This window comes from Charadrius vociferus, unplaced genomic scaffold (genome assembly GCF_000708025.1).
Source record: "Charadrius vociferus isolate BGI_N301 unplaced genomic scaffold, ASM70802v2 scaffold1487, whole genome shotgun sequence".
Lineage (NCBI taxonomy): Eukaryota > Metazoa > Chordata > Aves > Charadriiformes > Charadriidae > Charadrius > Charadrius vociferus.
Genome location: NW_009649222.1, coordinates 8,218 through 19,551, shown reverse-complemented (window position 1 = coordinate 19,551; position 11,334 = coordinate 8,218). Strand labels below are relative to the sequence as shown.

Sequence of the window (11,334 nt, the reverse complement as noted above, 5' to 3'; positions counted from 1 at the left end):
AAGAGCCGCGCTGGAGACCGGGCACTGCTTCTTGGCGGGCGGTTCCTCCTCATCCGACGAGCTGTCCAGGGTGAGATCAATAACCTCCACTTTTTTTTTGCCCTCCGAAGAGTTCTTGCCCTCGGAGCTGAGGGTGTAGAGGGAACCGGCTGCAGGGGAAAACCAGCCGTCAGCCGCCGAAAGGGAGAGGAGCAAAACACCCCTACGAGCGCTGCGACCCCGCCACACACTCGGGACTTCCGAACAGCTCGTACCAAATCCACACCCCGTCCCAGAAGAGAAGCATCGCCCCCACGCTGAGGGCCGGGTCTCCATAGCCCACCTGGAACGAACGCTGCAGTTTCAAGAGGAACCTGCATTTTTGTCTCGCTTTTTCTAGCACTTACTCCACAGTGGTGTGCTAAGTGCCTGTCACGCTCCCGGTGTTTCAGTGTGATCCCAAAAACCGGCTCCCAGAATGGGAATCCGAAACGCTCCGAATGTTGCTTTGTAAACGTAAGAATTGGAAGTGTAAACGTCGCTTTGGCAAAAAAAAGACGTCCAAAAAATAAAAAAAGAGTTGGTGACCACAGCTCCCGTACCCTCGATCCCACTGAAGGAGGACGTCTGGCACACCTCCTGCTTCTCCTTCTTGGGCTTCATGGGGCACCAGGAGCCGTCCTCCATGAACTGTATCTCATCACAGTCCGTGCAGGAGTTCAGGATTTCCATGAACAACCTGGCGGGCGAGAGCACAAGCTGCGGAGAGCAAACACTACAAGGACTCGCGTATTTACCTACGGGCAGAGAGGACGGCGCTCAGGAGAGGGGTTGAAGGAGTACGAAGAATTACTGTTGTAAAATCTGCGCCAGCATCACCTGCAAGTTCGGTTTTAGGAGGGGCTGTTCCGCGTACAGAGGAGGGCTCTGTTCAGACCCCGGTAAGCAGGTTCCCCCCGTTACTGCCTCTGCAGGGACCGCCAGCAAGGAAGCCAAGATTTTGACAAAGGCTTCTTGTTCTTTGGGAGAAATCTCTCCAGATTGGCATCAAAGCAGTTTAGGGGAACGAAAAAATCAGATTTTAAATTATTCGAGGCCGTAACTTGTCTATATACGCGAGCATGAGAGGATAAGCTGCGAAAGAAAAACATTATCCAGGCTGAAGACAGCGCAAGAAGCCTGCTCAGCTCACCCGTCGATGATCAGGTTGTCGTATGGGGCTTTCTTATCGCACACGGGACAAGTCCAGGTGGGTTTCTTCTCGTTCATTTGAAGATAGAGCGCTGCGTCGAAGCACTGGAGGTGGGTGCAGGTGATGGCTCGGCAGGGCACAATCAGCCTCATCTTCCCCAGCTGGGGGACAAGAAAGAAGAAATGAAGTTGGTTTTGTCCAAACCGCCTCTCGCAGCACCGCCTCCAGCCAGCGGTGCGATTCCCCGTTCATTCCCCTTTCTCCCCTGCCCGGCACTCGCTCTCGCGCGTGTAACGAGAGCTTAAACTAAACGGCAACGAAGGATTAACATGCGAGAGGAAACAAGCTTTCCTGAGGGTATTTTTGCCTTTTTGGTTTGGCTTTTAGCTCGCTTCCACCTCCAACACATGCTAACGGTGAAGGAGAAAGACGAGGATGGGGTCAACAGAAGACATTTTTTGGCCAGGCAGTCCAGGCCAACAATCTCGGTAAATTTTTTTTAATGCGCGAAAGAAAGCGGTTCTGCTTTTATTTAGGAATCAAAGCCGACTTTTCAACAAAAGCAGGGCTGCAGCAGCAATAGCTCTCGTCTCACTCCAAAGCGTTCCTACGCAACGGTAAGGTAAAGCGAGAAGCTGTTCGCAAAGGCCTTTCCGAGAAAAACGAACCAAAAAACGTAGAAACCTACTGGACACATCAGGGAAACTCGTAAGCTCGTTGTAGCTATCTCACTGTCGGGGTCAGCTGTTAGTTTTTCTTTGACTGAAAGAAGAGGAGGGGAAAAAAGGTCTCCTGTCAACATCCTCCTTCTTTTACATGCACAAATACGTAGACGCGATTAATAATTTGCACCGCGGCACTTATATCCCAATTACAGGCAGGTAACGCTTACGGCAGCAGACGTTGTGACTCGTAGGCTAAACAGCTCCGGCAAGAGTCTCCTTGGCAAGACGCGGCGCAAAGAGACAGCCCCGACCTTAAGGGCTTCACAGCCCGCCTGGGACGTGCCAGCGCGGAGGAAACAAACGGCGCAGGAGGCGTGCGCGAGCAGCGACGGCCCCGCCCCCGCCGCTGCTCACGGGACAAACGTTTTGAAAGTATCGCAACGGAGACGGGCAGCGATCTGAGGAACGGTTCGATTTCCAGCTCCGCTGAACGGCATCGCTGAAAAATAATCCCGAACCTTCGCAATCCTCACCGTCCCCGCAAGTTCTCATCAACAGGACGCAGCGAACGCGGGGGGGCTGGCGAGGAGGGACGCACGCGAAGACCTGCACTGCCTTCGCTCGCTAATTCCGACCTCGCTCGCTAATTCCGACCGGCTCCCAGCGCCCGCACGGGATCCCACCGAGCACAGTTCCGCCTTCCCGAGGGGCACTCACTCAGGGCTCGCGAGTGGTCTGGATTTCGGATGCCCTTGGCTCTCAGCTTCTGCAGCAGCGTTACCGAGGTCAGCTGCTTCACCAGGTACACCGACAGAGAGTAGTTCTGGTGGGAAGAAGTTGGCAGCGCTCAGACCCAGAAAAACCCAGCGGCGAGGAGAGGGCTCCCCCGGCTGCTGCTGCAAAACCGACCTGGATTCGGCAGCAAACGGGAAAGGGCTTTCGGCTCACCCACCCTGCCGAACTCCGAGGACCAGTTCACTACAATGGTGTTCGGGACAGTGGCCGAAAGTCGTGCCAAGGGGGTGATGTTGACGGGGCGGCTGGGTCGTTTCGGCTCTGCGCCATTTTTTGTGGGCGGGAGATAACCCTGCAAAAAGAGAAAGGTTACCCGACGTCACACAACTTCTCCCCGCGGCGTACGGCCACGTTACAAGAACCTCCAAACCCGTTTTCTTCCTGGCACCTTGTACCTCCAGATACTTCGGGTCACACCTTAGAGCTGGTAGGAGAACTCCTCTAAAATCTCAAAGCGGGACATTATTGCTCCTCAGCGCCAAGAAATGAAGAGTAAAGGTTCCCTCTAATATCCTTACACTCACAAGCGCTTTCTCTCCATGCGAGCTGAACCTCCCCACGAACACAGATCTGTCAGCCCGGGATGCGCTGCGCCCAAATGGCGTTGGATTAAAAACCCAATCCCACCCAGTGCAGCGAGGCTGGGAAGCGAAAAAATTACACCCCGTGACAAATCTCACATCCGTCTCATTTTTGCTTCGTTATCTCCACATTCCAACTTGGTTAGAAACCCGTCCCGTTATTCAGCCCAAGTGCCTTTTCTGTAATTCAGAGAGATTTACACCACTCTTTTTTCGCCGCTTTCCGTTAGCCCGGGCAGCTCCAGACTGCTTAAGCAGCCGCCCATCCGTTTAAGCAGAAGTAAAACAACAAAAAAAAGAGCGTTCCCGTTGAGCTGCTGCGGTACCAACAGCTCCTCAGCTGCAGATGAGTCATCCGACTGAACGTGAGAAACCTTCTCCGGGAGCAGAAGCCGGGGGGGACCCTTTACCCATCTTGCATCTCACACGCGCTCCCCTCTTTCCGCCCCACGAGGCCGGAAACCACCTCTCTTTATTTATTTTTTTCCTAAGCAGATTACCAATTGTCTCAGCCAAAACCGGACAGAACATTTCAGGCAAAAAATGCCAACGTCTGCACGCCTCCAGGGAGCGGCTCCGGCGGAGCGCTGGAGGCTGTTCCGCAGGTTGGATCGCGACAAGCGCCGGCTGTGACGGAGCGACGCCAGCGCGGGACGGCTGACAGCGAGCTGGCCGAAGACTGGGGAACCTCGGACGCCTTCCCGAGGTGTGACGCTGAACAGCATCCCTTTTTGGGCAGTTAACTATTAACACCATTATATTTTTTTCACGCATTACCCAGCACAGAGCACCCCAGCCGTGACCGGAGTGTGCAGGTCTTCCTGCAATGCGATACACTAAAGGCAGTGCTGTTATTCCGTTCATCTCCGATTTTCCTCCGCATTTTTATTACCAAGTTTCTCGTCAAAAAAGGAGACGGAATCTGCTGGTTACAAAAATAAAACAGGCCCAAAGTTTGCATATTCTTCTACTTCAGGAGCGCGCTCCTCGAAGCAAAGAGCAGCTTTCACGGCCAATTGGCAGCCCTGTAACGTGAAATCAGTTCTGCGCTCGAACCGCACCATTTCTTCAAGTCGGTCTTTAATCTCCAGAAAACACATTCCCACCGCACTCGCCGGGAGCTGCGGCTGTGCAAAAGGGCAGACTTCAGTCTACAACATATTAGGAAGAAGTAAGATTTACTCACAGGCAGCGGACAGAGTTTTCCGTTGACCTTGACAAATAAATTAGGAGGGAAGTAATCTTCTTGGGGACAGCTGGTTTCGCACAAGCAAAACCTACGAAGCAGGAGGGAGAGAAACCAGCAAGTGAGTTGGTGACACCCGCAAAAACCCGCAGCCCAACTTCCCTCGGAAAAGGGAGAAACATTTTCCACGCAGGACAGGACAGATCGACGGCTGGAAAACGCGTGAGCAGATGAAGAGCCCTCCGCGTGTTTCAAACCCTCCACGCGGCAAAAGCCGTACGAGAAACGAGCCAGAAAAACGCCAGCGACTCCGAACAGTCGCCGAGGGGCAGGCAGGGCGGCGTGCAGGGACAGGGCTCGTTTTGTCCAGCCCAGGTGGCCATTTAGGCTCTCCGGTATCGCCGTTTCAAAGGCAAAGTGTGCTTCTCTGGCCTAACATCCTTCCCACAAAACGGCACAGACCCAGCTGCGGGTTCGGCCACCCTCCACCCCGGCACAATCCCACGCCAGCAGCACGGCGTCAGACGGTTTAACCCTGGTTTGGGTGCGTTCAGGTGCAACTTCCCCTATAGATCCTGCGGCACCGGCAGACGCAAGGAACAACGTCTCTTTAAGTTACCCAACAAAAGCACCCGAGGAACTAAAAAGCTGTGTTCGACCCAAAGCGAATCTTGCGGTAGGACAGACTGGTTACTGCTCGGACTCTCCCAAAGCTCATCGGCCATCGCTCGGTATCGTCCCGTCGCCCCCCTCCCCGGAGAATCGCTGAGGTTGGAAAAGACCTTTAAGATCATCGAGTCCAACCCTCGGCCCCGGCAACCCAGGAAGGGCTCCGGTTCAAATCCTCATCCCGTTTAATCGGACGGCCGCGCGCTCTGTGTTCTCTCGAAGGAGGGTGCTCCGCCGGAGACGACTCCCCGCGCCGAAACCGCGGCGCTGCCGCGCAGCCCTGAGCCAGACCATGACCTCCGCCGGCTTCTTCTCAGCCGGGAGATCAAGCCCTGGCACGGCGCGCCGCCACAGAGCCGCACCACCAACGTTCTCGCAAAATAAATCCCATCTTATTGTTTTTTAACCTCTCTCTGCTTGCCAAATAAAACAAAGAATAAAATTGAGAGCTAATCTTTTTTTTTTTTTCCTTGCTCGGGAACATGAGAATACGGCGTACACATCAGCAGGAGAGAAGAAGGGACCCCACCATCGTTTTTAACTCCTGCGCTGAAGTTTGCTGAATAAGGGGTGGCCTCCGCAGGTGAAGGGATGCCCTCTGGACACCCCGGGAGACTCCCGAAAGTCTCCCGGTGGACTATTTGGTAAACTGGGTTTCATCTCCAAGGCCCAAAACGTAGTACGAGGCACAGAGACTGAAACCGGCCCTTCCGAAAGACACACACTGTTCTTCTGCGTCACAGAGGAGCGGTTTCCCAGCACCCACCTCCCGACGCGTTCGCGGGAAGGGGACAGCCCCTGCGCTGCGCTCCACCGGCTCCCTGCGCAGGAGCCGAAGCGATGGACACAGCAGGAAAACTGCGACCGGAAAGCCCCAGATCAGGGAGGCATCATCCCGGAAGCATAATTAATAAAGAACACCCTCCTGAAAACCAACGCCCGCTCTTCTGAACTGAATCGGAGACTTCCATTTCAACCAACCACTTCTCTTCAGACTTCCAGATATCGCAACTAAAGCCCTCAACTCCTCATCACTCTTTTTCCGGAGAGTACAGTCCCCACTCTCGGTCTCTTCACCAAGTTCAAAGCCCTGATGATAAAATTTAACATTTTTTAACCCCGCCAAGGGTTGGATTTTGGGCAAGAGCCTCCTCGGTTCCCGTTCGGCGCCGCGGGGCAGTGGGGGAGGCACTGAAATAACCGCCCCAGCACCGCCTGCGGGAAGCAGAGGGCAATCCCTGAAGCGCCTACGAGTATCTTCCCACACTCACTCTCCAACACGTCTTGCGTTTTCATGCGTAATAGCTGGGTGAACATGAAAAAAACCTTCATGTTTTAAGGCAATGTGGTTTCCGCGTCTTATTCCACCTTTTGCAATGAATCTGCAAACGGGCAAATAAAATGGAGAAGAGAAAGAAGCGAGTTCTATTTAAGTGCGCAAAAAAACCACCCCGAAAACGATGGCGTTTCGCTACACTTAAAATAGAGGAAACTTGTGCGCGAGGCCGTGTCGCCCGTGCCAGCGGAGCGCCGCCCAGAGACAACTCTGCGCACGGAGGTCCGTCCCTCAGACGTCCCTCAGACCTTGGTCCGAAATTGCCAACGCGCGATTGCAAACCAAATCAAGCGCTAAAAGCGGGATTCGGCAAAATCTAGGACGAATTAACACCGCTGCGCCAACTTGGGGAACGGGACTTAACGCCTTCACCAAAAAGACATCACCTTACCTTAATTGCACCTGTACAGTGTAATCACATTTGGCACCGGGTAAGATATCTCTGCAAGAGAAAAGAAGGTCTTAAGACCGTCAGCAGCGCTTAACAGAGAATTATGACTACAACAGCGTAACACTTCGTTCAGTCATGTTGCTGTCGCTCCACGATAGCGGTACGATGAATAAAACCAGTGCAGCTGAACTGTGACAACAGGTAACGCCCGTCCGAAGCAGCGGGCAGAATTCCCAAACACGGATGTGAAGCAAAAACCCATCGGACAGGAGAGCGGGTGGTGGGAAAAGGAGAAAAATCAGCCTCAAAGGTTCTTGCTGCTGCTGAGTTTTAAGAATGTAACGCCAACCGTGACTCGCCAACGCAAACAAACAATTGTGCTTAGAGGCGCGGGCGGAGCGTAGTCCTAAATTTGGGGAACCGGCACGTTTTTACCGCGATTGCCGTATTTTCTCTCTTCCACACTCCCCTCCGCAGGGTTTGAGGCAGGCCCTCAATGGCGGTGCGCAGCACAGCCCCGCTGACAGCGCCCAACTCCCCTTTTGACACCCAATTTGGCATTTTATTCTCCCGTACGGCACCGGAGCACTGAAATGCGGAAGCCCCACGCGGCGGCGCAGCACCCAGAGCCGCCGCGGCACCCAGAGCCGGCGCGTCGCTTACCGGGAGGTGAGGATCTGCTGGACTTGCTGGGGGGTGAGAGCAAAGGTGAAGTGCGCTTCTTCAAACCGCTGACTGTTCGTTGAGGCTGCAGAAGAGAATTTAAGACAAATTAAATCATCATTAAGCCATTCCCACACCTGCAGGCGCCGAGGCTTGGAACAAACAAAGGAGAGCAGCCGCTAACAGCGGAAGGCAATCCGTCCTCAGAATTAACCGCGGTGCCACGCAGGCGCCCTCCGAGTCCTCGACGGTGTGATGAAGCTTCGGGTCTGTCTTGCGCGGTAGACATTCAGCTTCCCTCGTTTTATTTACGAGGGAAACTGAGGCCTTGCGCCGGCAGCGAACGGTGAGGACATCGGGAAACGTGCCCGTCCGAGTCGGCGAGTCGCCGCACGGCGCTGCCCAGGGACCAGCGAGCTCAAACGCAGAGCTAAGGGAATGCCAGAGGTCACCCACTGCCCTAGAAATTATAATAATTACTGTGGTTATGGAATAAGTACAGTTGCCGGACAATAATCAGGCATTGCCCTTTTCTCCTCGGGCAGATGGACGGAGTCGGGGTGAATTTAGAGAAAACCAGCCGTGCCCTCGGTTAAAAATAAACAGGCGCGGAGAAACCCACGCAACGGGAGAATCACGAATTTTACGCGAGGGTTAGCGAGGAGCACGGTGAGAACGTCTGGTGCGAGATACATGTAAAAATAACCTGGGATTTTCCCCGCTCTCACCCCGACCTTCACCACGTTACCGCCTCTTTGGCGCCCGAACGTCTCCCTCGGTAGAGCTGGCGGCTGTCTGCCTCCCGCACCACAACCCGGAGCGGTTTTCTTAATATTTGCGGAGCAGCAGCACCCTGGAACGAAGACCACCGACGCTGCAAACCAACGCCATTTGCAAAGAGCTGATTTGGCATCTTCTGCACTCGTTTTTACACCCGTCGGGAGAGGTCCTGAGCCACGGCGGCTCCCGCTGGGACTCTCGGGGATGCGGAGCATCCCTGGGCCAAGAGAACACGACGCCGAGGACGGTACTGCAGTGGCACGCGCCGCTGTACGTCTCACGTTGCGATCCTTTATTTATTTCGAGGAGTTTGGTAACGCTCGGGACGAGCTGGTCACGGCGCGACCATCGGAGGCGACTGCGGATGTGCAGAGGAGGAGGAGAAGGTCGGCTGCCGCCGCGGTGCCACCTGCCCTGGGAGAGGGACGCCCTCGCCTCGGCCTCCCCAAAAAGCCAATTCCAGGGCAGATTCCTCCGTGGGGCGAGGGGTTTTGCTTCTCCAGCCTCCCCGCAGCTCGGGAATGCCAGGAATGCGAGGCCCTGAGTTTCCTGGCAGATGACCTGGCAGATCTTCCCCAGACCGGCAGCAGCGGCAGCCACAGGCTGGCAGACCGGACCCGAGAAATTCGAGAGGAATTTTGACCATCTTAGGACTTTCTCTTTGCGCCTTTCGCTCCTCGATGACAAAATCCCGCTCCAAACGGAGCCGGGGCGAAGCCGCTCAGTATCAAAGCGGTGCTAACCGACACCCGCGGTTTTCTCTGCCGCCTCCGTTTATAATTAATAAACAGTTTCCATCTTCTAACCAATTAATCCTCAGCTGGCAGCCTTCGTCCAACGCAGAGAGGAACCCCGACGCTTGCCAGATTCAGGGTACCGCAGCAGAGGTTTGGTGTAGGACGGGGAACGGGAAAGCCAAAGCGAAGAGCCGGAGCGACCAGGAGGCTTTATCATTAATTTATCATTAACCCCCGTGTCACTGCCTTCCCCATCACCGCCCCCTCCGGCCCCGTTTGCGTTTATCCTTCCCACATATCGCTTATTTTTGGCATTTTTCTGACCCCGTGACCTCCGTTTCTGGACTACCCCCGAGCGACTGAAATAAAAGAATGGGAAGGGGATGTTTACACAGCTAAAGGGAAAAGAAAGACACAAACCACCAGAAGCCAAAAATAAAAGTCCACCATTCCCTCGGAACGACACAGAAACTCTTTCAAGTCCAAGCGCCAACACAGGAGTAAGGGAGTTTTATCAGGGGAGAGGGAAAAAGAAAAACGATTTCTTTTACCAGGCAAGTATCCCGTTTCAGGGAAGAGGCTTAACCACAGGTTCTCTGAGAGACCGAACAAAGCCAAACCTCAGAAAAGGCAATTTTTAGCAAAACAGTAACGAAACCAAACCCCCAAAAAGGCACACGGGTTTTGGTCGGAGCGCAGACGTACTTATCTCCACTTTAGCAAACACCACTGTTTATATGAAAGAAAAACAACCCCGAATCCAAGCGAAAACCATTTAAAAGGGCTAAGATGGGTGGATCGAGTCTGCAGGGGCCAGAAGGGCTCAACCTCAAGGAAAAATACAACTTGAAACTTATTCTAAAAAACCAGAATAAACCTCCCTTCTTCGCGGGCTGAGATCGCCCCAAGCGCAGCGGCCGCTTCCAAAACCGCCAGCAATTACCGGGCTAACGCTGCACCGCCCGTCTCCCCACCCGCATTTTAAAGATTACGGCAAACACACAATTTTTCTGGAATTGGGCAAAGCCCGGCATCTTCTTTTCCCTGTTTTACAAATGGGGAAGCGCCGGAGGTCTCAGCCTCCGCATCACTGTCGCGAAAGAAGCGTCTTCGCCCTTTTGCCATACCCCATTTCTCTTCTTATTTAAGATCCCCGTTCGCTTCCCGCCCGGCGGCGCCTTTCCTCCGCGACACGGAACCCACCTCTTCTCACGTTCGCAACCTTCAAGCTGGATCCCGACGCGTGAAACAGTTCAGTAACTTCACGCAACGGAAGATTTTTCAGGACTACGTTTTTGTTACTAATGAAGGCAGAATTAAGACTCAAAAGGTGGCAGAGGGGTTCTGCTGGACGCTGTAACGCCAAATTGTTTGCCAAAATAACCAACCGCTTTTCATAGGTCACTCTCCCGACCTTTGGCGAGTCGTTCGGAAAGGGTTCCTGTGCCAATTTATCCATGGTTTTATTCTCTCGGGATTAGGACCCAAACGCTGACGAGCCACAGACCAGAGAAAGCGTCGCAATTCAGAACGCAAAGAACACCCCCGGGCTCTGTCAGGTGAAAATAGTAAATAATCCAAAAACGTACGGATGCTTATAAAATATACACGTATCCGAAAAGGTATCAGCTGGGAGAGAAATGCCCTTTTTCATACAAATAAATTTGGAACAAGACTGAGAAGCAACTCAAAGCTTCCATTTCTGGCAGCGCGTAGGAGCTGGAGGTTACGGGTTCAAAAGCCCCGAGGGCTGCGAGGGGAGCTGGGGGGCGTTCGGCTGGGAGAAGAGACGGCTCCGGGGAGACCTTTGAGCCCCTTCCAGTAAGACGGGGACCAACGTTCACCTGTTGCGATAGGCCAAGGCGGGGAATGGTTTTAAGCTAAAAGAGGGGAGATTCAGGCAAGAGCTAAGGACGAAATGCGTTACGCTGAGGGTGGTGAGACGCTGGCCCAGGTTGCCCAGAGGTGCCCCATCCCTGGGAACATCGCGGGCCACGTTGGACGGGGCTGGGAGCAACCTGATGTAGGTGAAGGCGTCCCTGCCCGAGGTTGGGCTAGATGGTCTTTAATGGTCCCTTCCCCCCCAAAACCATCCTCTGAGTCTATGAAACCCCACTTCCATCTGGCCGTCGGCCTTCCAAACCCCCACCGACGGCTCGCCCCCGGCACGCCACTCCTGCTCCGTCTCCTCTATCGAGCAAACACAAGGAGCCTCCAAAAAACCCACGAAGGCTGAGCAGTTCGGAACGTACCTAGCGTGGTGGGTTTTATCAACTCATCGTAGACGTCGTAGAAGGGCAACCTCCTCATCTTGACATCGGGATGGACGGGATGGATGGGCGGCGATAGGTGCTGAACGT

At 54.1% G+C, this 11,334-nt stretch overlaps 1 protein-coding gene across 1 annotated transcript in view; it reads right to left on the bottom strand.

Moving 5' to 3' along the window:
• The window catches only part of PIAS3 (protein inhibitor of activated STAT, 3), a 14,423-nt gene that overhangs the window by 2,732 nt on the left and 357 nt on the right, over positions 1 to 11,334 (bottom strand). The window contains 10 exon segments of the mRNA XM_009888994.1: positions 7 to 149; positions 582 to 718; positions 1,172 to 1,332; positions 1,860 to 1,933; positions 2,554 to 2,659; positions 2,789 to 2,923; positions 4,399 to 4,489; positions 6,795 to 6,845; positions 7,458 to 7,542; positions 11,227 to 11,334. The exon segment at positions 11,227 to 11,334 is cut by the window's right edge and continues 40 nt beyond it. Of these exon segments, the coding sequence (XP_009887296.1) occupies positions 7 to 149; positions 582 to 718; positions 1,172 to 1,332; positions 1,860 to 1,933; positions 2,554 to 2,659; positions 2,789 to 2,923; positions 4,399 to 4,489; positions 6,795 to 6,845; positions 7,458 to 7,542; positions 11,227 to 11,334 (1,091 nt within the window).